The sequence below is a fragment of the Rhinoderma darwinii genome, chromosome 1 (genome assembly GCF_050947455.1).
Source record: "Rhinoderma darwinii isolate aRhiDar2 chromosome 1, aRhiDar2.hap1, whole genome shotgun sequence".
In the NCBI taxonomy this organism is placed as follows: Eukaryota; Metazoa; Chordata; class Amphibia; order Anura; family Rhinodermatidae; genus Rhinoderma; species Rhinoderma darwinii.
The window spans coordinates 523,102,429-523,129,275 of NC_134687.1; the positions used below are offsets into that span (position 1 = coordinate 523,102,429).

A 26,847-nucleotide genomic window follows, 5' to 3' on the forward strand; every position below is an offset into this window, starting at 1 on the left:
TGTGCCTTCTTGAGCAGGGGGACCTTGCGGGCACTGCAGGATTTTAATCCATTACGGCGTAATGTGTTACCAATGGTTTTCTTGGTGACTGTGGTCCCAGCTGCCTTGAGATCATTAACAAGTTCCCCCTGTGTAGTTTTCGGCTGAGCTCTCACCTTCCTCAGGATCAAGAATACCCCACGAGGTGAGATTTTGCATGGCGCCCCAGATCGATGTCAATTGACAATCATTTTGTATGTCTTCCATTTTCTTACTATTGCACCAACAGTTGTCTCCTTCTCACCCAGCGTCTTACTTATGGTTTTGTAGCCCATTCCAGCCTTGTGCAGGACTGTGATCTTGTCCCTGACATCCTTAGAAAGCTCTTTGGTCTTGCCCATGTTGTAGAGGTTAGAGTCAGACTGATTAATTGAGTCTGTGGACAGGAGTCTTTTATACAGGTGACCATTTAAGACAGCTGTCTTTAATGCAGGCACCAAGTTGATTTGGAGTGTGTAACTGGTCTGGAGGAGGCTGAACTCTTAATGGTTGGTAGGGGATCAAATATTTATTTCTCTGTGCACAATGCAAATAAATATATATAATTTTGACTATGTGATTTTCTTTTTTTTTTTTTTTTTATATATAATCTATCTCTCACTGGTAAAATTAACCTAGCCTAAAAATTCTAGACTGTTCATGACTTTGACAGTGGGCATACTTACAAAATCAGCAAGGGATCAAATACTTATTTCCTCCACTGTATATATATATATATATATATATATATATATATATATATATATATATATATAGGTCTAGTCTATACACATTGTGCGTGTGTGTGTGTGTATATATATATATATATATATATATATATATATATATAAATATAGTGCCCCACATAGTGCCCATCCCTGTAGATAATGCCTCACATATAGCTCCCCTATAGATGGTGCTTCGCACATAGCCCACCCCTGTATATAGTGTCCAACATATAGCCCGCCCCTGTAGATAGTGCCCTACATATATATCCCCCTATAAATAGTGATCCATATATAGCCCACCTCTGTATATAGCTCCCACCCACTGTAGATAGAGCCCCCCCCTGTAGATAATGTCACACACATTTTTATAAGGATAAATAAACTAAAAATAAACCAACTTTACAAACTCCCCTTAATCCCGTTGCCGTGCCGCTTGGTGGCAGTGCAGACCTGCTCTCTTCTGAGTAGGTCTACTGGGGTTGAACGATGCAAGCTATGATAGGCGCTGATTGGCAGGACAGAATGACTTGTCCTGTCAATCAGCGCCTTTCAACGACGCAAAATAACGACAATAAGTAATGGAAAAAGCTCACCTTCTATCTCCACAGTGATTACTGCACATATGATAGACCAGGGGTCTCAAGCACGCGGGACACAGAGCCGCTATTACAGTCTCTGCTCCGAGACTCTGGAATTCCCTGACATCGCTGTCCACATATGTGGCAGCATCTACAGAGGGCACTGTGGCAGCATCTACAGAGGGAACTGTGGCAGCATCTACAGGGGGCACTGGGGCAGCATCTACAGGGGGCACGGCGGCAGCATCTACAGAGGGAACTGCGGCAACATCCACCGAGGGCACTGCGGCAGCATCCACCGAGGGCACTGCGGCAGCATCCACCGAGGGCACTGCGGCAGCATCCACCGAGGGCACTGCGGCAGCATCCGAGGGCACTGCGGCAGCATCCACCGAGGGCACTGCGGCAGCCTCTACAGAGGGCACTGCGGCAGCCTCTACAGAGGGCACTGCGGCAGCCTCTACAGAGGGCACTGCGGCATTATCTAGGGGTGTGTTGCATTATCTACAGAGGGCACTGTGTCATTATCTACAGAGGGCACTGTGGCAGCATCCACAGAGGGCACTGTGGCAGCATCCACAGAGGGCACTGCGGCAGCATCCACAGAGGGCACTGCGGGAGCATCCACAGAGGGCACTGCGGCAGCATCCACAGAGGGCACTGCGGCAGCATCCACCGAGGGCACTGCGGCAGCATCCACCGAGGGCACTGCGGCAGCATCCACCGAGGGCACTGCGGCAGCATCCACCGAGGGCACTGCGGCAGCATCCACCGAGGGCACTGCGGCAGCATCCCCCGAGGGCACTGCGGCAGCATCCCCCGAGGGCACTGCGGCAGCATCCACCGAGGGCACTGCGGCACGTGGAGAAATATCTAACATTTTAAACCTAGCGGTATTATTACAGTAATGTAGTGTTATAGTAGATCAAATAACTAACTGATTAACAATAATTTTGTATTGAATCAAATTTGAAAGTAATGCGGCCCATCAACTTCCCATTTTTTCTATATGTGGCCCACTTACCTGGCCGAGTTTAAGACCCCTGGGTTTAGGGACACTACTCGAGGGGAAATAACAATAGTGGAATGAGTAGTGGTATTAAGGATATTTTGAATCTGGTCCCAAAAGGGGGAGATTTTCTCAAAATCCCACCACAAATGTAGGTATGTTCCTGGGGATTTATGACATCTCCAACAGTCTGGGGAAATTTCGTTACACATTTTATGTAACACCCGGGGAATCTTGTACCACCTAGAGGTCTGTTTGTATGAGGAATCTTGTAATTGAATACATCTAGAGGTCCCAAGGGGGTTTCGGGAAACATCCTTTGTGCCCTTGTCAGAAATAGTAGTATTAAGTTCCGCTGGCATCTCTTAGGCAGAAGATGGGGACCAGCGCTCACAGATCCATGGCTGCGGGCTTCAGGAGGGGAGTGAACCCGACGGCCCGTGGCCATGGACGCTACAGCTAAGTTTAGATCTTCAATGGTTATTGGGGAATCCACAAATACCCTGTCTTTCTCTGACAGACAGAGGAGGTGAGAGCATTTCAGGAATTTAAAGAACTGGTCGCCCTCCACTTCTACCTTAGATGAATACACTTCTTTGTAGAAGTCTGTAAAAGCTTGTATAATTTGTGAAGGGTAAAGTATCAAGCCACTTGCTGTTGTAATAGCAGAGATTGTTTTTTGGCCAGACTGAGCATTTGAATACTGGACAACAATTTCCTAGGAAGCCCCCCTCTAGATACTTTTATTTTCCTGTAAGGAAACAGGAAGCTTGGTGCATTCTGTTCTCTGATACCATTGAGACTCCTCCCAATTAATTATACTATCCCGAGATGGTAAGGCTATATATTCTCCTTCCAACTGGTCCACTCTATCTTGTGCTGTTGTGTCAGACAATCTACAGAGATACCTTTTTGTAATGATGTATCTCCTTAAACAAGATCCCCCTGAGAAAGACCTTAAAGGCATCCCAAATCCAAACAGTATCTGCGGTATCTCTTCTAAAATTCTATCATGAGGGAATTTATATCAGCCAATGGAAGTTTATTCTCGCACAAGCTGGCTTTTGTTATTCTGTCCATAAAAGAATATCCGAACCTGGGGTATGATCAGATATTCCTCACGTCTGATAGGTAAACTTTTGGATAAATGGAAGCATAGCTTCATTCCCAAAGATTAGATCAATCCTTGAGTAAGTATTAGGAGTATGCGAGTAAGATGAATATTGAAGCCTGGAGGGATTCCTCTGCCTGGAGACATAAAAAAAAACGAATTCCAACATTAGGTTGGCATATGTGGTGGGACCTGGAGAGTTTTGCTGTTGAGATATTCTACGCCTATCTAGACTCCCGTCCATTGTGTTGCTAAAATCTCCTATCAAAAGGACCGGACAGTTACCCTTATCCATCAGAAATTCACACAGGCTAATAATTACCTGCGGGGCATATGGGGGCGGGATATAGACTGTGGCTAAGATCCACTTTATTTGTTCTGTTTTACAGTATAAACAAAAACGCCCCTCCCCATCAATATGTTAGCTATAACCTCACAGTAGGGCTGGGCGATCAAATTATTTTGATTCATTCACCTTTAAGGCCTTTGACGATTCTGGTTTTCAATAGAATCGTTTCTCTAGTGGCACTGTCGGGCTGCAGTAGGAAGCTCTGACTTGTCACCTACCTGGTCAGCCCCATCTGGGAGGCTGTGCTCCGTTCTGTCCCCATCTGCCCCATGCTATTCTCTACTGAACAAAATGATACAGTATGATACAGCAGTTCCGTGGGGGAGCAGGGACTCCTAGTATAGTGCCACACCGCATCACACCCTGTAGATAACGCCACTGTAGCTCCCTCTGCAAGCGAAATCCCCAGCCAGAGCATTGCCTGGAGGGAGTTCCTGGCCAGAGCATCAAAAAGATCTCCGGCCAGGAACACCTGTCTTGGAAAGGCCCTTTACGTCACTGTCCATATATAGACAGTGACGTCAGGGGCTACTCCTGGAACGGAATCCCCGGCCAGAGCGTTGCTGTGCACTGTGGCACTTTCTACAGTGGTCATAGTGGCACTATCTACATGGACAATGTGGTGTTTTCAGGGGGTTGGGACAAAAAAAACCCTGACAAATGAAATCCAATCAATTTTTTTTTAACATCCATGAAAAACGGATGGCAAATGGATGACAAACTGTCATTAAAAACGCACAGAGGGACTGGAAATGTATGAAAGTTTGCAGACACACTGATGCAAAATGGTCATGAAAAACTGACCGTTGATCAGTTTTTAATGGCCATTTTTTTCACTGTTGTGTGAATGTAGCCTAAATTACTATGATGGCAGGAGTCCCATTCACATGTACTGTGGTCTGACTGGGAAATCCGGCTGACACACAGACTATTTTTTATGGTCGTGTGAATCCAGCTTTAATGTCATTTATTTAAAACACCATCGTGGGGCCGGTACTACACAGGGTCCTGCTTAGACTTCAGACGCTATAATGTAATCCCTCCCCACAGTGGCCGCTTGGCGCAATCTGCCTGACCCTGCAGCAATTTAGACCGTTCTAGTCTGCAATGTCGGAGACCGGATGAGGTGGTGACCGGCAAATAAGGATGTTAGTGTACGCAGTGCAGAATTTTATATTCTATAGAACCTATAATCAATTAGATATACATGTTTCCAATTGTATTTGATAAAAAAGTAATTGCAGGAGATTAAATGTTGTGAAGTTACGTACAATTATTATAGTAATATATGTTAAGATATTTATATAAACAAAATAATTTATAAAATTACCTCTTGGTATTTTTTCAGTTTAATCAGTTTAACAGTAATAAGAAAATCGCGAATCAAATCGAAAATCGCCCGTAGGGTTAAAAAAAAATCTAGATTTTATTTTTGGGCAAAACCGCCCAGCCCTACCTCACAGTCAATATTACGATGCACAATATTACGATGCACTCCTCTCGCATACTTGGAGTAAGTAGAATGAAGTGACTGTTGTACCCAATACTTATTCAAAACCCTCCCAGCAATCATGGGACAATCTCCCTAACCCCTCCCCAAACCATAAAGCCTGCTCCCAGCAGATTCCATAACGTAATGTAATAAGAATTACAGCTTACCTTACCCCCTTCAACACAACACAAAAAAAAACAAAAAAAAATACTAAATTATGATTTATACTCCTTAGCTACCCAATCTAGATACCCGGAGTGATGTGTCCAAACTGAATTCACAAATAATTCTTATTTGACTTCAGAATTGTCCAGCCAATTGACCGCTTCTGCTACACAGTCAAAGCACGAGGCTTTCCCATGGAAGTTAAAGGGGTTTTCCAAATCTTTTTTTTTTTTTTAATCATTGCAACACTTCTATATTAATACATTATTGAACTGTGTATAACGTTTTCTTGTTTAAAAATCTTTCCTCTTTGATTACGCCCTATTGATTACCCTTTGGAGGTTGTTTACCTCACTATCTCCTTTACTCGTCTCTTCCTATGATTGTCCTCCCTGCATGCACCGCGTTTGTCCCAGCATGCAATGCGCCGTACTACCCACAACCATATCATCTAACAGAGCATGCGTGGTGGACGTTGAGTGTGTCTCAACCCCGCATGCTCTAAATCGGATAAGGACATTCTACAACACATAAACACGTGGTACAGTCACACCACTTGTGACGTCACTGTACACTCGGAGGACAGGAAACAGGAACTTGGAGACAATGGGCGGGTCTGGGGAGGAAGTGGCAATTTCAAGTCAGCAAGCGGTCACGTGACCGAGCATGGGATACACCGCTACAAACATTGGATCCAACGTAAGTATATTACAAAATTTATTATTTTGCATTGTTTAGTTAAAAGACATATGTTTTTTTAGTTCCGGAAAACCCCTTTAATTCCAAGTCTAGCTGGATATAACATTGCATATGGTATATAAGCACGTCTGAGTCTTTTTTTTCACATGTTTAAATTTGGCCCGACTTCTGAGGGATAACTGAAAAATCAGGAAAAAGTAAAATTCTATTCCCATTAAATATAGCAGTTAACAGTTTCCTTGCTTTGCGTAGGATAATCGGTCTTCAAATGATAGCAATTTTTATCAAAATCGGCCATGGTAATGTTCCCGGAGGACGGGGTCTGCCTCTGACTCTGTGTGCGCTCTGTACTGAGAAAAAAGGGAAAGATTCTCTTCTCCAATGGTATCTTGTATCCATTGTGAAATACATTTCACACAATCCTGCCCCTCTGACCCTCACATATCTAAAAAGCCTCTTAGAGCGATTATCCAAGTCCGTGACCTTCTCTGAAAGATCTTTGTTGGTAGTCTTGAAGCTATTAAATTCTCTTAACACAGAATAGACTTGAACCACCACAAAGGACATTCTCTCCTCCACATCATTCATCCTTTTCCTTGTTTTGGAGAGATCCTCTCTCATAAAGTGCCATCAGCTTGACCCCTGCTACCTGCATAGAAAGGTTATTTATAGATTAAGTGACTACAACTAATGGTCTCCATCAATACTGGGTCATTTTCTTTACTTGTGTTAGTCCCTGTCCTCTGTCTCCTTCTCCTTGCTCCTAATGTGATACCATACTTGAGTCCCCAAATAACTTTGCAGGCCTTGCAACTTCGCAGTAGCGGCTTTTATACTGGGAAAGTTTCTACCTTTGGTCATGGTTGTGGAAATTACATATTTGTCAAATTTTTGCATCAGAGCCAGACTTCCCATTTCCCTGCTTAAATACTTGTGTTCCGGACTCACTGGAATTCTGTTTAAGTGCTGCTGCAATCTCCTCTTCTTTTCTAGTCAAATTAGAGAAGAGGGAGGATACTATTTATGCCATTAAGATTTCCTTTTTTTATTTCTTTATATGGCCTTGTCTTACAAACAGTTCGCCTGAATATGTCCTCATCAACACGAACGTGGGTGTGGGTGTGTTTTACTTTTTGGCCAAGGGGGCGTTGTACAGACCACTACCCCATATAAAAGAGAACATCAAAGAGTTCAAAGTGGTAAAGAACTTCTTAGGGACAGGTCCATTGGCATTTTACAATGCATATAAGCCTTTAGGTAAGAGGACCATTTAAATTAAGTTCACCCTAAGAGCCACTGACAAGGGGAGTGTGCGCCATACCTTGAATCTATCCCTAAATTACCCCTCCAGGGGATATATTTTTTTAGAATGTGAGACACTCGGGTCCTGGGTGATGTATATTCCCAAATATTTTAACATCTCTACCACCGGCAAGTTAAAGTACAGCTCTGGCCAAGTCACTTTCCACAATTAGCATCAAGGCCGACTTGGACCAGTTTATAAAAAGACAGGAGAAAGTGCCAAAATGTGTCACTATATCGATAGCTCTAAGGAGTGTTTTTTCCACGTCTGACATAAAAAGTACCATGTCACTTGCATATAGACCTACTCTACTCTCACTCTGTCCCATCTGTATGCCCTGATATGCATTATCTTGACGAATCTTCAACGCCAATGGTTCTATTGCCAACGCAAATAAAAGCGGGGACAATGGACAGCCGTGTCTGGTCACCCTACCCAGCTTAAAAAAGGAGGATCCCATGTACCCAAACATTCGCTATAGAAATTGGGGGTACAAAATACACACCAATTTGATAAATTCCGGAACGAAAACAAAATTTAGAGAGGACCCTATGCAAGTACATCCACTCCACAGAGTCGAACGCCTTGGCAGCGTCAAGCGAGGCCAAAGCCCATTTCTTCCCCCCGCGAACAAATATTTTCAGAGGTAGATTTGCCAGGGATAAATCCCATTTGATCCCCATGAATCAGGTAGGAGATAACAGTATTAAGCCGTTTTGCAAGAATTTTTGACAAAACCTTATAATCAACATTAACACTCCCTAGGGTCCTTATCTGGCTTCCATAGGACAACAATCGTGGCTTCATACAGGGAGGTCAGAAGATGACCCCCAGCAAAGGCTGCCCGATACATCTGTAATAATTCAGGACCAATAACATCTGCGTACCTACTATACACCTCCAGCAGGATACCATCCGGTCCAGGCGATTTCCCACCAGACATATCCTTAAAGGCTCCTAAAATCTCTTCTAACGTGATATCCCTATCCAGAATATCCCTGTCTTCTATAGACCATAACAAAAAAGTCACATCATCCAGGTAGCTCTCCAATTCCCGTCAGAGTAGTTACTATGGGAAGTGTATAGGTCAGCATAATATCGACTATCTATTCAGCACTTTGGAGCAAATTACCATCTTTCCGCAGAATTTGTAGGATAGCCAGCAAGGATTGGGAGTTGTGGATTAGACGAGCCAACAATCTATTAGATTGGTTGCCAAGTTCAAAGGCATTCTGCTTAAGAAAAATCATCTTCTCTTGCAAATGGATCAGATATCTTCTACCCTCCAATAACCACGCTTCCCACCTTGACTCAGTGCGGTCTGACAAAAAGGATGTCTCTAAGCTCTTACATGACTTGGCTAAGTCATCTCCAATCTTGTGTGTCTCTTTCTTTTTTTTAAACTCGTTTTATTGAACTCCAAGCTTGCAATAAACAATATACGATGTTACAGTAAATCAAACTGTAGTACATGAAAATTGAGCACATATCATTCCATACATTTCCATACAGTACATATTACAGATCATACAGTACATCCTAACTGTACATGTTCAAAATTATCCAAGTTTAATCATAGTTTATTCCGTTATACCTATATTTAGTAGGAATCGTTCTAAACATATTTTACTGCAATAAGGAGTGCATTCTCCCTCTCGTACCCAAGGTTTCTGATGTTGCGAGCCAGCCATCCCAAATCTTCCCAAACTTCTGTTCACATTTCCTATTTCTGTATACAACTTTCTCAAACGGTATGACATTATTAACTAGTGATTTCCATTGCTCGACCGTGGGAGATTTATCCGCCATCCATCTCAGGGCTATAGCCTTCCGGGCCAGAAATAAAGTCTCCCTGATAAACACCCGTATATGAAACGTCCATCTTTCCTCCTGCAGCAAGCCCAGCAAACATACTTCTGGAGTTTTGGATATGGGCACCGTCACAATGCTATTTAACACCTCCAATATCCCATCCCAGAATAAGCGAATACAGGGACATCCCCATATGAGATGCATGAAGTCAGCCCCAGAGGAGTGACATCTATGGCATTCAGAATTTGGCATCCTGCCCATGCGATGTAAAGTGGTCGGTGTAAGATAGCACTGGTGTAAAATGTACAGTTGAGTCATTCTATTATTGGCTGACGGAGATACCAGCATTGGAGACTCCAACACCTCTATCCAGTCCTCCTCTGACATATTAGGAATTACCTCCTGCCATGCCATCTGCACAGGTAGTGTTTGCGTTTCAATTTCTGCGTTTAGGAGATGGGTGTATAGTGCTGAGATGATACCCTTGGGTCCCTTGTGTCTTAAGCACTCCTATCAGCGGGAATTTTGAAATAGACGGGGATTGCATTTTGAACTGTGCGGTCAACGCATGTCTCTATTGCAGATACCTGTAAAACTGGGTTCGATTTAAGCCAAATTTCTCCATCATCTGGGTAAATGATAGCAACACACTGTCATCATACACATCCCCCATGCACTGAACTCCATTTCCCTTCCAGTACTCAGATCCCTCTAACATGTGTAGGTGTGTAAACATGCGATTATCCCACAGCGGCGTTCCTTCCTCCATAGCCCCAAAGTTACACATCAATTTTGCTGCCTTCCACACCTGATGTGCTAGTCTGTGAAGCAGGAGCAGGTTACCTCTAAACAAAGCCGGATTCTCCAACACCGGCCACATGACTGAAACGCCCAGCACCTGTCCCAAAGCATAGTTGGAAAAGGATTCCTCCCCCTTGCTGATGCACTCCTTCAAGTATCGTAGTTGGCCACTTAAAAAATAGATGTAGAAGTCTGGTAGTGCCATGCCTCCCCTATCCCATGGACACTGTAACTTAGTCAGTGCTATTTTCCTTCGAGATGTCCCCCATACAAAGCTAGCCATGAGTGAGTGTAACCTATCAAAGAAGTATCTCGGAATGGGTCCGTTCGCATGTTCCAGTAAATACAATCCCTTTGGTAAAAGGATCATCTTTACTAAGTTCACCCTTACAGTCACGGACAACGGCAGCGTTTTCCAAGCCTTAAATTTTTCCATGAAAAGGGTCTCCAATGGTTATATATTTTTGTCATGAGACTTCTCTGGAAGCCGTGTGATGTGTATGCCTAGGTATTTAAAACTTTCAACTACCGGCAGGTTATAATATATATCTGGCCACTCCACTTCCCACAGAGGCATCAGTGCCGATTTAGCCCAATTTATCAGCAGGCCCGAGTACTGACCAAAACAATTTACTATGTCAATAGCCCTTGGTAGGGTTTCGTGTACCTCGGACATATATAGGACCATATCGTCTGCATATATACCTATCCTACTCTCTCTATTGCCAATATTCACCCCCCTAAATATATGGTCTTGGTGTATGCGGAGGGCCAATGGCTCTATGGCTATTGCAAAGAAAAGAGGAGATAGTGGGCATCCTTGCCTAGTACCCCTGTTCAGATCAAATAAAGCCGTACCCACCCCATTAACTAATAAATTCACCCTAGGATGTTTGTATAAGATAGATATGCATTTGGAGAAATCAGGCCCGCACCCAAATTTTGTTAGAACCGCGTGTAAGTATTTCCATTCTACCGAGTCAAAGGCCTTTGCCGCGTCAAGAGATGCCAACGCCCATTGCTTATTCAGCTGCCTCCCTACTTGTGTAACCGCCTGAACCCTTCGAATATTCCCAGATGTGGACCTCCCCAGGATGAAGCCAGATTGGTCCTCATGTATGATTGATTATTATAATAAGGTTAAGTCTGTTCGCTAAAATTTTTGTTAAGATCTTATAGTCTAGATTGAGCAGGGAGATAGGTCTGGAAGATCCACACTCCAAAGCATTCTTTTCCGGCTTCAGCAAAATAATAATGGTAGCTTAATAAAAGGAAGTAGGCAATTCCCCCATTTCAAAGGCTGCCTTATACATCTGGAGAAACTCAGGACCAATGATATCCAGATATCGGGAATACACTTCCAACGGGATCCCGTCCGGCCCAGGCGCCTTCCCTCTATTAAGATCCTTCACTGCCGTCTGTAATTCCTCCATGTCTATATCCCCATCCAGATAATCCCTATGTTCCCTTGATATCTGCGGAAATTCTATCCCCTCCAGATATTCCTTCAGTGACTCCTCTGAGTAATCACATTGGGATGTATATAAATCCGTATAGAATCTAGGGAACCGATCTCCAATCCGCTCAGCGTCATGGATAGGTTGACGCCCTTCATCTAAAATTTCCAGAATAGCTGGAGAGGATTTATTAGAATGTACTATGTGTGACAATAACCTACCAGACTTATTACCTAATTCAAAGGCATTTTGTTCAAGGAAGAACAACTTCCTGTCCCCCTTCTCCTTTAGATGTATCTGATACAGCCTGCCCGCCTGCTGCCATTGCAATCTGTTCTCCTCGGTCGGCTCCTCTATAAATGTCTGTTCCCCGTCCTTCCAGTTTCCCGCCAATCTATCTTCCTCCACCCTGGATGTTTTTTTAATAAAGGAGATAGTGGACCATAAACAGCCCCTTAAGTATGCCTTAAATGTATCCCACTTCAATAAGGCAGAAGTATCTTCGCCGTGAATTTCAAAAAATTGGGTTAACTGATCAGGAATTCGGTCATTCGTCCCTATCAGCGACAACCAGAATGGATGGACCCTCCAATTGAGTTTGCTAGCCTGTCTATCATATAAACGAAACGTCACTTGTAATGGCACATGATCCGATACATTAGGAGGGGCATATTCAGCCTCAGTCACCCTAGGTCCCAGTGAAGCTGATCCAAACACAGTCTATTCTAGACAATGCCCCCCTGGCAGGAGTAAAACATGAAAATTCACTAGATTGAGGATGTCTCAGTCTCCACATCTCCACCCACCCCATCTCGTCTGTCATGCGTTGCAGATTGGAGGCTGAGGTCAATTCCTCAGCCCCACCCCTAGGTACAAATTTATCAAGAGACGGATTCAACAGGAGATTAAAATCTCCCATGCATATTACCTTAGCGTCAGGGTAGCTGGAAACGAAGTGAACTGCTGACTGTATTATGGACAAATTTGCTGGGGGTGGATTATATATCCCTATTATCACAAATGGGACACAGTTAATATATGCATGTGTAAATACGTATCTCCCCTCTGCATCTCGCACCGTCTGCGTGGCATTCCACCTTACCGATCTATGAACTAGAATTGAGACCCCGCGAGAATACGTTGTGTGCCACGAGTGTTCCGCCCATTGAACCCATGGTTTTTTAAGACGATGTGCTGTATCAGCCACTATATGCGTCTCCTGGAGGCATAGAATATGCAGCCCATATTCTCTCACATGTTGAAACACCGCTATTCTCTTACGGGGATTGCCCATGCCTCTAATATTCCAGGACATAACTTTGAATTCAGCCATGTACGCCTACCTGCACATGTCTGACCAGGATTCTCCCCCTTATCCCCTGTGTATAATGGAATCTGTATGTCTTTAGCATATATCTCGTATATTGCCGAATAAATCTAGCAAGCATTACAACTTTCATCCAACAAAACATAACTTCCCCCTTTGGGGACTTCCATGAGATGGTTCCCCACCCACGGGTAAACTTATCAGCAACCTGTAAAGGCTTAACTGTAACTGTTATTACATGGCTAACTTTTTCGGGGTATCTGTGCATACAATAAAGATGTTACTTTTAAACTACACAGAAATACAGCAACTATATTAGCCCAAGTTTCCCCCGCTATTCCCCATCAGACCTCTTCATACTTCATCTGGAAACACCGGACAGTCCATAGTATAAAAGGATAAATCAGCCGCCCCTCTCATGGCTTCAGGAATTCAAATCAGAATGTCTTGGCTCAGTTACCAATCTGCCAGTCCGTTCACCAAGAAGAAAAGCCGTACTGCATACCTGGACCTCCGGTATCTCGGCCAGCCTGACGAGTTGCACGTGGCTATTTCCAATCCCGACGGTCGCCTGGTCTCATAGATAGCCATTCCTCCGCTTCTCTCGGATCGCCAAAGAAAATCGCCTTTCCTCCATCAGTAATACGTAGGCGAGCTGGATAAGCCATGGAATATGATATATTCAGATCCCGCATCTTCCGCTTCACTGCAATAAATGTGGCGCGCTTTTTTTGTAACTCCGCCGAAAAATCTGGAAACAACATCACTTTGGAATTCTCGTACTGAATATTAGGATGTAAACGAGCCATCTGCAGAATCTGATCCCGATCCTTCCAGTTGAGTAAACGAGCTAATAAGGGTCTTGGTGGCATGCCTGGCTGCGGCGGTCATGCGGGTACTCTGTGTGCGCGTTCCACCGCAAATGCTGCTGAGAATTGCGCCTCAGGAAAGGTAGTCCGGAACCATCTCTCAATAAAGGTGCCAGGTGTCGCTCCCTCTACACGTTCCGGTAGGCCGATAATGCGGACATTATTCCTGCGGGAGCGGTTTTCCAGATCATCACATTTCTGCTGCCACATCTCTACTTTAGCCTCCACCGCCGACAATCTTGCAGGAATGCGTATATTAGTATCTTCAATGGCAGAGATCCTTTGCTCTGTGTCTTTCACCCGCTACCTTAACTTCTGCACATCATGGCGTACCAGCCCCAGATCCACCCTCACTTCCTCTATCTTCCCTGTCAGCGATGTCGTGGATACAGTAATGGCCTGCAGCAGTTGTTCATATACCTGCTGCAGGGTCATCTCCGCCGCAGGCTCCATCTCCTCATGTTGCGCCGTGCTAGTGCTCTGGCCTCGTGGTAGCCGGGATCTCTGTGCCTGGGACGCTGCGGCGCCATTTTGAGAATTTTCCCGGGCAAAGTCCTTCAGTTTCTCCGCCGCCGATGTACCTTTTGCGGGACCCATCGGTGCCATGACTCAGTGCCTCCTCGTGAGCCTGTCAAGAGGTCTGTCGGTCTCAGGATTCTGTCAGGATCACAGGTATAACAGGTTACCGGCCGGAGCTCTCACTCAGTGCGACCGCTCATGTTGCTTGCTGGCCACGCCCCCCCGTGTGTCTCTTTCTTAATAAAGGAGATGATAGATTTCAGACATCCACTTAAGTAGGCTTTTAGTGTGTTCCATTTTAAACAATAATTTACTTTCGGGTTGATGAATCTCTAGAAATTAAGTCAGCTGGTCCGGAATATGGTCATTAGAGCCGATCAGCAAAATCCAAAATGGAGGTATCCTCCAGTTCAATCTACTGACAGCCCTGTAATACAGCTTGAACTCAACCTGTAGAGGAGCATGATCCGAGAGCCCCTTAGGTGCATAAGCAATATTAGAGGTCATGGGGACCATTGAGGGGGACACAAACATGTAGTCTATTCTGGATAATGCACCTCTAGAGGGGGTAAGACAAGAGTATTCCTCAACAGTCTGTCTTACCCTCCATAACTACACCCAACCCAGCTCAGATGTTAGTCTATGTAGAGAAGTAGGGAACTGCGGCACCCCCTGGTCGGTGAAATTTATCAAGGGTCTGATCTAAGAGCATGTTTTAGTCCCCCATACATAGAATTTTTGCATCCGGAAAGTTAGACAAAACTCGCAGCCAGTTGTATAACTGATAAGTTAGCCGGCGGGGGAATGTATACACCAATGATCACATAGGGTATGCAGTTAACATAAGCATTCACAAAGTACCACCTACCCTCGTTATCTGAGACTATTCTAGTCGCCTCCCAGCGGGCGGGGCGATGCACTAGAATCGATACCCCACGTGAGTGCGAGGTATGCCACGAGTGCCTTGCCCACTGAACCCATGACTTCTGCAACCTGCCAACAGTGTCTGGAGTTAAAGGGGTTGTCCGAGATAACAGAATATTTTTAATAACACCATTAAATCATTTAAGTTAAAAAAATAAATACATTTGTAATATACTTACGTTTTCCAAAGTGGCCCATTTTCCAGATCCTGCCGTCGGGAACTTGATTGTTGACGTCTCTCTCTGCTCCGGCTCTGCTGCTTTGTTGATCTTGAATTCTTGCCGGGTACACGACACGTCACTTGTGACGTGGTGTGTATCGGCTTGTTCTGTTGTAACGCGCATGCGCGGCCCCTGCTGTTATCTCGAGAACAGCAGGGACTGCGAGAACAGCAGTGACAGCGCATGCACGTTACTGCATGTGAAGCAGAAGAAGCCGATCTACACCACGTGACAAGTGACGTGTCGTGTACCATCCGAGGTCTCGCTGGTGCGAGACCATGTGATCGGGATACGACACGACAGTGGAGGCGGCTGAAAAGGTGACGTCAGAGCTCAAGTGACCAGAAGGAAGAAGCAGCCAGAGCGGAGAACAGAAGCAAGATTGCACAGGTAAGTATATTATGCAATTTTTAATATGTGTAATGTATTTCTAACTGTACTTAAAAAAAAATCTCGGACAACCCCTTTAAATGGGTCTCCTGGAGACACAATATGTGAGGGCCAAATCTACGAACAAGTGCAAAAAGTGCGAACAGATCTCCCCCAAACACTCCTTATATTGCAGAATAAAGACAGTCACCAAGCAATGAACATCAGGGATGCAGCCATGATGTGGAGAGTAGTTCTAACACACTCAAAAAAACATGTTTAAGACGGTCCTCTGTTGTATCCAATATTCAGCTTCCCTAGGATAAACGAAGAATACAGCTTTTTCTCTATCAGTTATTCGAAGTCTTGCCAAATATGCCATGGAGTAGGGTATATTAATGTCCCTCAGACGCTTTTTCACTGTTCTAAATGTAGCACTTTTTTTTGCAATTCTGCCCAAAAATCCGGAAAGAGGGAAATGCGAACATTCTCATATATAATCTCCTGTCGCTTCCGTGCCAACTGCAGGATCAAGTCCCGGTCCTTCCAATTCAGAAGCCGAGCTAGAAGAGGTCTCGGGGTCATTCCCGGTTGCGGTTGTCTCGCTGACACCCGGTGTGCACGTTCCACGGCAAATGCCGATGAGAATGGAGCATCCGTAAAGGTGGACCAGAGCCATTGCTCAATAATTGTCGCAGGAGAAGAGCCTTCAGCCCTTTCAGGCATACCAATTATGTGTACATTGTTCCTACGGGATCGATTCTCGAGATCACATTTTTGTCGCCATAGCTCCACTGAGCTCTCAATAGCCGATAAACGATCCAGTACAGGTGCCGCACCATCCTCAAGGGAGGAGATGCGATGCTCGGTGTCCATCACCCTCTCTCTTAGGCGCGGCACATCATGGCGGAGCAGGCCTAGGTCCACTCTTAAAACAGATAAAAACAAGGGGACATATATACAAAAACACCAAAAAAGGCCATACTTACAAATGGACACAGCCAGGTCAGAAACGCTGATGAAGGAGAGAGTGAGCAGGTGCTTTAAATAATAATAGCCACTCCCACTAGTCTTGAGGGGAGTGGTGTGGTGTGTGGTGCATGGGATGTGTAGTAAGAAATAATAAATGAATAGTGTATGTGCAAGTGTAATAATATAAGTGAAATATAGGGGACATTAATGAGTAAAGTGCCTCAATACAAATAAATGAATAATGGTGTGCAAGTGTGTGAAACATGGAGGGATAGTGTGTAAGTCATGAGGCGCAACGTGTATAGCCAGGTAGAAGCCTATTTGTGACGCCTTGATAATTCATAGAGCGGGCTACCCTGCTTGCTAAGCCAAACAACAACACACCATGCTCTCCCAGCATCAAAGACCCGGCTGTGTCCAAAAGAAGCAAATATAAGTAATAATGAAAAATACCTGGGGTATTAGTGATCATTTTGGCCAAAAGGACGCAAGCTCGCAATCCACGACAAGGATTCCCAGACTAGCGAGTCCCTAACTCCCTAACTGGAACGAAAAGCTCCTTAGGGACTCGCAAGACTGGGGATCCTTGTCGTGGATTGCGAGCTTGCGTCCTTTTGGCAAAATTATTACTAATACCCCAGGTATTTTTCATTATTAATTATATTTGCTTCTATAATCGTATTGAGCCACAGAATAAAGCTAAGTTGTCATTTTAATCCCACGGTGAAAGTTATAAAAACGAAAAACAAAAAACAATGTAAGAATTGCAGTTTTTTCCAATTTGTGCCAGAAATAATTTTCCCCCAGTTTCCCAGTACATTATATGGTACTTTAAATGGTGCCTTCAGAAACTACAACTATTCCCACAAAAAATAAGCCCTCACATCACAATACTGACGGAAAAAAACGCAAAAAAATTTATTGCTCTTGGAAGGCGGGGAATGAAAAATGAAAATTAAAAATAAAAAAATGTCTCAGTCCTTAAAGTGTTACTGTACTGGCATATATCTATATGCCAGTACATTAGCCTGTGTACTGATAGTATACAGGCAGTAGTTAGGACATACCGAAGTATGCCCTACAACAGGAAATATGGTCAGACAGCCCTGGGATTCTTCAATGGACCTTGAGCTGTCTGCCCATATGTGGTATATCTCTCAGGGGATTCCCTGTGACACAATCCAAGGGGTATCCCGCTTCGGTCAGCATGAGGGGATATGGCCAGCGCTGCATTAATGAGCGGCGCTGGCACTAAAGACAGAACATGTGTGTTCTGCAGTGCGCCCACCATGTTCTCGGTTTTCATTAGTTCAGCGCCGGCTGCATCACATCATGCTGACCGCGCGTACTTGTTGTCAGGAGAGGGGCAATGGCTGTATTACACAACCGCAGCCCTGCTCTGAATAAATTCATGTGTTACAATACAAAACTGTGCGGCCGCACAGCTTAGTATGGAAATACATGAATTAACTGTATTAAACAGATTGAGGGTGCATGACATTGAAATAGTATCGATATTTCAGTGCATCGTGCAACCCTAACAGTTCTATATATATATACACACACACACACACACACACACACACACACACACACACACACACACACACACACACACACACACACACACTGCAGCTCTGTAACAACTAGTCTTCTTCTCCCTTTGTCAGCCTGGATCGCTGTGAGGAGAGAGTGAAGAGGACTATAAGGCTATAATTCACACAACGTGAAAAAAAAACAAGCAGTTAAAAACAGAGTTTTTCATGGCTGTTTTGCATCAGTGTGTCTCAAAATTTTAATCCATTTCCCGGCCGTCTGATCATTTTAAACCGGCATTTGCCATCCGGTTTTCATGGCAGTTAAAAAGATGGATGAATTATATTTGTTAGGTTTTTTTTTGCACCAACCCCGTGAAAACACCACAGTGCCTATATATATAGTTCCGCAATACCCCTGTAGAAAGTGATGGTGCCTACATAGTGCTACAGTTCCCATTGTAGATAGAGCCCACATACAGTGCCCATGTAGATAGCACCACAGTGTCCCCTGTAGGTAGTGACCATATAGTGCCACAGTGCTCGTGTAGATAAGGCCAAACCCGCCATAGATAGCACCCCACATGTAGATCGCACCCCACCCCCCACGTAGATAGCACTCCACCCCCCAACGTAGATAGAACCCCACCCCCAACGTAGATAGCATCGCAACCTCCACGTAGATAGCACTCCCCCCAGTAGGTAGCGCCTTCTAAGCTCTCTCTGGGAGCGGAATCCCTGGCCAGAGTGCTCTGACCGTGGCTTCCGCTCCTAGAGAGAGATTAGATGGCGCTATCTACAGGCGGGTTGTGTGTGTCGCTATCTACAGGGGGGCAGTATTCTGGGTATCTCAAAGCCCCAGCAGACATGAAAGCGCGGCGCTACTTACACTGAAGCAGCACTGCCCTTATTAAACCCCGTTCCAGGCTGCCAACGTTTATATACATGACAACTGCACGGGGCATTGGCAGTTGGAACGTGTATGGCTGTTGTGAAGGGGTTAAGGACTGCAATTTCTCATGAAACCAATTCATTACATAATCACGATATGCTAGCAAAACCCTAGACAGGCTGCAAACCACATCACAGCCACTGGGTGGCCATACATAGACACACATGGCATAGACATTTCGTGACAGGGTATCGCACAATCATGTAAACCTTTTTTATTTCCAAGGTCATTACATTGTTATGTTACATGCTAAAAATAACTGTCTAGCTATGCATTAGTGAATGAATATGTTCCGAACCAGATCTCCACATCAGAGGTTCAAACTTCAGTATGAGGAGATTGTCATTCCCCCAAGGAGTATCAAATATAAAGTTGCCACAATTTAGCCCCCCCCCCCCCCCAACCTTGGCCTCACACAAGGTATAACACAAGGAAGAAATCTATAACAAAATATGGAGGAAACTTGAGCTGTTCTGCACTGCACATCAGCGTGTGTTAATGAACATAAATTGCAAACCCTGGTTAGGGACGCTGGAGTATATACTGCTCTGTTATGGACATAATACAATGAATGTTGGAAAAATTGGTTCAGAGGTAAGACAGTATCCCATATACCCCGCTAATAAATCAATATAACATACAGTAATTAAACCTGCAGTTGTTATTTGTGGCTTAAAAAAAAAAAGTTTAAAATCACTGTACAGTTTCAATATATCTCCAGTCCTAGTATACTTATGTGGCTTACATTGATTGTAGCATTTGCACTTTCTATACATTTTCTATATGTACTGTATCTGATTGACTATAGACCTTCATCACGGGTATGTTTACATTTTCATGTATTTTTATCTATTTATATGTAACAATAGAGTTTTTCATTGAATTTATATTTTGTGAGTGTTGCTGTGATTTAGTAGGAGGTATTCAGTCTATAGTGATGTATGGATACGTCGGGATATTTTCCCGATGTATACACCGAACGTAGTGTGAACATAGCCTAAATAGCATGTGACCTCACGCTTATTCTATGAAAATTGTAAAGGTAAAATTGTGATGGCAAAAGGTAAAATTTCAGCATTAACAATATATTGCTATACCTGGCACAAGAACATAAAGCCACATCAAGTTTTACAAGATCTTAACTATAGTATCTACAATCACTGCTGCATTACATTACCCAGGGGCTCCCTTATAGCCAAGCTGCTAACTTTATAAATGTATTTGTAGAATAGTCTAAACTCTGCAACATACTCTAGAGGAGTCTTTAGAATACACGAACATGGCTTGAATGGTAGTTCATCATCAGTAGAAACGCCTTTGGCATTCAACTGATTAAACTCTCTACAGTGTAGTCTCGCGTTGCCAGCAAGAATTATTCATCTGTCTGATTTGGTAAATTTGTTATAAAATGTTGCATAGCAAATTCTACTGAAAAGACAGAAGAAAGATGACCTGAGGCGAGTTGAGAATAGAAAATAGCAAAAAAAAAAAAAAAAACGTACAGAATTGGTATCATTCTTTTTATAGCAGCTGTAATAAAAGTAAAAAAAAAACTAAAGAGTTTTCGTTACAGACAAGAAACCAGGAAATCCCCCTAGTGTGATATAAATGTTAAGAGGTCCAATTAAGTAGTGGACTCAAGAGATCAAGTGTTAAATGAATCGCTCACAGAGTATTTTCAGCAAGCATTTCTCTATAAAATTACTTTATCAACGGTCAGGCCTGTCTCTCTGTTTTGTTCTAATGAAGCAATACTATCCAACAAAAAAAGCCTAACTCTTGAAGATGGATGTGATCATAAAAGAAAACAAAAGAAGAGTCCAAACTATGAAATGTAGAACATCCATCAAAAGAAAAAAAGTCTTTAGCCACCAACCAGGCTAAACCTATCCCGCTTTGGCCACTTTTGACCTTGCTGACAGCCTCATTTTTCAAATCTGACATGTTTCACTTTATGTGGTAAGAACTTCGGAATGCTTTCACCTATCCAAGCGATTCTGATATAGTTTTCTCGTGACACATTGGACTTTGTTACTGGAAAACTTTGCTCCATACATTCAGTATTTAATTGTGAAAACCACCAAAATTCGGCGAAAAAGTTAAAAAATTTGCATTTTTCTACGTTTAAACATATCTCCTTGAAAGACAGGCAGTTAAATACACAAAATTGTTGCTAATTAACATCCCCATGTATCTACTTTAGTTTAGATTGGCATCGTTTTTTGAACATACTTTTATTTTTCTATGACCTCACAAGGCTGAGAACTTTAGCAGCAATTTCTCACATTTTCAAGAAAATTTCAAAAGGCTATTTTTACAGGGGCCAGTTCAGTTGTGAAGTGGCTGTGAGGGCCTTATAAATTAGAAACCCCCAATAAGTCACCCCATTTTAAAAACTGCACCCCTTACAGTATTCAAAACAGCATTTAGAAAATTTCTTAACCCTTTAGATGTTTCACAGGAATTAAAGCAAATTAGAGGTGAAATGTAATAATTTTGATTTATTTTTTTTGCAGAAATTCAGTTTTAATCCATTTTTTCTGTAACAGAAAGTTTTACTAGAGAAACGCAACTCAATATTTATTTCCCAGGTTCTGCAGCTTTAGGAAATGTCCGACATGTGGCCGTAGTGTGCTTATGGACTGAAGCACAGGCCTCAGAAGCAAAGGAGTACCTAGTGGATTTTGGGTCTCTAAGGCACTAAGTCAGGTTTCAAGAGCTCTTGCGGTGCCAAATCAGTGAAAATCCCCCAAAAGTAACCCCATTTGGGAAACTACACCCCTCAAGGAAATTATCTAGGAGTATAGTGAGCTTTTTGACCCCACAGGTTTACTGCAGAAATTATTGGAAGTAGGCCGTGACAATGAAAATCGACATTTTTTTTTCAAAGAAAAAATAGGTTTAGCTAATCTTTTCTCATTTCCACAAGTACTACAGGAGAAAAAGGACGGCAACATTTGTAAAGCAATTTCTCCCGAATAAAACAATACCTCATACGTGGTTATAAATGGCTGTTTGGGGTAAGAAGGGCTTAGAAGGGAAATAGTGCCATTTGACCTTTGGAGCTCAAATTTAGCAGGAATAATTTGCAGAGGCAATGTCGCATTTGCAAAGCCCCTGATGGACCAAAACAGTGGAAACGTTCAAAAAATGACTCCATTTAGGAAACTACACTCCTTGAGGAATTCATCTAGGGGAGTAGTGAGCTTTTTGACCCCACAGGTGTTTCATAGATTTTTTTAGAATTGGGCAGTGAAAATAAAAACAATCCTTTTTCTTCAATAAGACGTAGCTTTATGCTCCAAATTTTTCTTTTTCCTCAACAAATAAGGGATTTCTCCCTATTACGGCAATACCCCATATGTGGTCATAAACTGCTGTTTGGGCACGCAGTAGGGCTCAGAAGGGAAGAAGAGCCATTTGGCTTTTGGAGTGCAGATATTGCTGGATTGGTTTCTGGGCGCTATGTTGCATTTGCAAAGCCCCTGTGGGACCAAAACAGCTGAAATCCCCCAGAAGTGACCCCATTTCGGAAACGACACCCCTCAAGGTATTTACCTAGAGGTGTAGTGAGCATGTTAAACCCGTAGGCGGTTTCCATAAATTAGTGTGCACTCGATGTTGCTGAGTGAAAATTTAATTTTTTTCCAATATGTGGTGCCCAGCTTGTGCCCCCATAACAAGACAGGTCTCTAATTATTATGCTGTGTTCTCGGTTTTAGAATCACCCTACATGTGGCCCTAAACTTTTGCCTGGACATTCATCCAGGCTCAGTAGTTTAAGAGTACCATGCGAAGTTGAAGCCTAATTTGGCGATTTACAAACGATTGGTTCACAATTGCAGAGGGTCTGAAGTGAAATAATAAAATAAACCCCTGACAAGTGAACCCATTTTGGAAATTGCACCTCTCAAGGAATTTATTAATGGGTGTAGTGAGCATTTTCACCACACAGGTCTTTTCCATAAATCATTGCGCTGCGGATGGTGCAAAGTAAAAATCTACATTTTTCCCTAGATATGCCATTTCAGTGGCAAATATGTCGTGTCCAGCTTGTGCCACTGGAGACACACACCCCAAATTTTTTAAAAGGGTTCTCCCGGGTATGGTGATGCCATATATGTCAATGTAAACAGCTGTTTGGGCACGCGGTAGGGTTCAAAAGGGTAGGAGCGCCATTTGGCTTTTGGAGCGTGGATTTTGCTTGGTAGTTGTATTGTTTGGAGTTTTACTGGTATTTCAGTCTATAATGTGGGGGTATATGTAAGCTGGGAGAAGTACATCAGGGGCATAGTCAGGAGGTATAATAATTGGGTAAAAAAAACAATAAAATAATCCATTGAAGTGTGTTACGCTGTGAAGCAATCCTTTATGCACATGCGAGAAATTGCCAAGAAACTGAAGATTTCCTACAACGGTGTGTACTACTCCCTTCAGAGGACAGCACACACAGGCTCTAACCAGAGTAGAAAGAGAAGTGGGAGGCCCCACTGCACAACTGAGCAACAAGACAAGTACATTAGAGTCTCTAGTTTGAGAAATAGACGCCTCACAGGTCCTCAACTGGCAGCTTCATTAAATAGTACCCGCAAAATGCCAGTGGCAACGTCTACAGTGAAGAGGCGACTCCGGGATGCTGGCCTTCAGGGCAGAGTGGCAAAGAAAAAGCCATATGTGAGACTGGCTAATAAAAGGAAAAGATTAATATGGGCAAAAGCACACAGACATTGGACAGAGGAAGATTGGAAAAAAGTGTTATGGACAGACGAATCGAAGTTTGAGGTGCTTGGATCACACAGAAGAACATTTGTGAGACGCAGAACAACTGAAAAGATGCTGGAAGAGTGCCTTACACCATCTGTCAAGTATGGTGGAGGTAATGTGATGGTCTGTGGTTGCTTTGGTGCTGGTAAAGTGGGAGATTTGTACAAGGTAAAAAGGATTTTGAATAAGGAAGGCTATCACTCCATTTTGCAACGCCATGCCATACCCTGTGGACAGCGCTTGATTGGAGCCAATTTCATCCTACAACAGGACAATGACCCAAAGCACACCTCCAAATTATGCAAGAACTATTTAGGGAAGAAGCAGGCAGCTGGTATACTATCTGTAATGAGTGGCCAGCGCAGTCACCAGATCTCAACCCCATAGAGCTGTTGTGGGAGCAGCTTGACCGTATGGTACGCAAGAAGTGCCCATCAAGCCAATCCAACTTGTGGCAGGGGCTTCTGGAAGCATGGGGTGAAATTTCTCCCGATTACCTCAGCAAATTAACAGCTAGAATGCCAAAGGTCTGCAATGCTGTAATTGCTGCAAATGGAGCATTCTTTGACCAAAGCAAAGTTTGAAGGAGAAAATTATTATTTCAAATAAAAATCACTATTTCTAACCTTGTCAATGTCTTGACTATATTTTCTAGTCATTTTGCAACTCATTTGATAAATATAAGTGTGAGTTTTCATGGAAAACACAAAATTGTCTGGGTGACCCCAAACTTTTGAACGGTAGTGTATGTAATGAAATGTAATAGAGCTGTCAGAACAGGAGGCCATTGTTAGGCGATTGCATGGCAGGGCTGCCGATCTGCTACCAACCTCTAACATTGCAGCGATCGCTGCATCTAAGGGGTTAATTGCAGGACACTGAGCTAGCTCCGGTTCCTGCCGTTACAGGTGGATGTCAGCTGTAACATACAGCTGACATCCACCGCTGATGACGCCGGCTCAGCTCCTGAGCCATCTTTTTGGAGGCTTCCGTATTAGGCATACCGGGAGGCTAGTTTTAGGCTTCTGCAGCCATCGGCACCCCGGCAATTTCATTGCTGGGGTGCCGATGAGCTGCCAACCACTTAAACGCAGCGATCACTTTTGACCGCTGCATTTAAGGGGTAAATAGCGGGGATCAAAGCAAACTTCGGTCCCCACCATTACCCCAGGGGGTCAGCTGTAACATGCAGCCGACACCCGGGATGGTAGCACCGACTCAGCTTCAGATCCGGTGTTCACAATTGGTCGTATAGATACGGCAAAACACGGGTAGCACTAACTTTCCATGAGGGAACCAAATGACAAATGTTGGGAAGGGGTTAAATAAACCACTCTCTCCTGTGCGGTGACATATTTTACAGTGTTATGTAGTAAAGCAAAAAGTATGATCTAGAAATACATTGAAATGCCATTCAGGGTCTGTGGAAGGCAGGGTAACAACCCCTATGTGGACAGTAATAACTGCCATGAGTGGTTTGTCACTTGGCAAACTTTTCATGTGTAGCAATTAACTCAGAAAAAGCTAAAGAGCATAACAAAAACCAAAAGAGAAAGAAGGTAGAAGATTATGTATTCAGGTATCCTTTTAATTTTAGGGGTAGTCTTTAAGCCGGTTTTACTAGAGGACACCCGAATCATTGGAAAAAAACAACTTACATTACACATATTCCCTAAAAACATAAAATGAAATTAAAAATAATGGAATCAGATCAATTTATAAGGTTAATACCTGTGTATACAGTTTTTAGACTCCAGATAAGCCATGCCAGAAGCAGCATCCAAAGAAAACTTCACAAGCGGTTTAGGTTTCATCTCATCTTTTCTCTTTCTTAAAAAGGTCAAGAAATCACCACCTGATAAAACAGACAAAAGGACAGTGAGACCTAAAAGAAACTAAGTTTCTAACAATGGATAAACTTACTAAAAATAAAATGTCACAAATATACATGATTTTTGACTTTTCCTTTTTTGCATATTTTTTCCTCAGTACTCCCTGTACCAACATGTTACATCGCTATTCTCCATCTTTATCCATTCCCCTAATATATATCCCTGTACCAAACTACGTCAGAATGCTCATATTCCCAACAGCTATCTCACCCAGCTCTCCCTTACGGATTGGCTGAGAATGCATGTCTATTTCAATAGAGAGTAGGGGGGTGGGGGGGGGGGGTGGGGAGCTAACTTCCCAGTGGAGCAGGCACCTGGCAGCAGCTTATCTCTCATTGGTACAAAGGATCAAGCATGTTGAAATTAAACATGCCCAATCCATTTTCCCCCATGTCTCCCATCGGGGGGACACTCAGCATTGCCCCATATGCATACGATCATCAGCGAACAAGCTGAATTGATGTTGAGTTAACACACACAAAACAATCCAAAAATGTTTTTATTTATTAGGTTTACAAGGACTATGACAACAGAGAAGATGCTAGCAGCACTGAACAAGCTAAAAATAAGCTATCAAAGATATATGGAGGGTACCAGGTTCAAAGTACCTTAATAATCAATGCAAAGTCCAAGGTCAGGCAGCACTCCATTAAAAAAAAGTGGTTTGTTTATTCCAAAAGTAGCTACGTTTCAGCTCGGCATGAGCTTTTTTAGCGAAGAGCCTTAAACATGTTAGAACACCACAATATATAGATATCATGTATCTTATAGGCATGTAATATATACTTAATACCGTGGGACACAAGACACATACCCCAATATATATCCATGCTCAAGGATTATCCTCCACCAGCGCGACCATTCCATCCACATACAAATGCAGGTCTCGGGATCACTAACCATAGTGTATCCCAACTTGATGACACAGCCATACATCTGCGTTGCCCCAGGGGAATAAAGGGTTTTCAAGCATTAGAGTTT

At 43.3% G+C, this 26,847-nt stretch overlaps 1 protein-coding gene across 2 annotated transcripts in view; it reads right to left on the reverse strand.

Annotated features, from left to right (window-relative positions):
- FER (FER tyrosine kinase) overlaps positions 1–26,847 on the reverse strand; it is a 391,744-nt gene that overhangs the window by 76,984 nt on the left and 287,913 nt on the right. For both annotated transcript variants that reach the window (XM_075836781.1, XM_075836789.1), the window contains exon 18: positions 25,706–25,829. In XM_075836781.1, the coding sequence (XP_075692896.1) occupies positions 25,706–25,829 (124 nt within the window). The remainder of the gene's footprint in view (positions 1–25,705; positions 25,830–26,847) is intronic.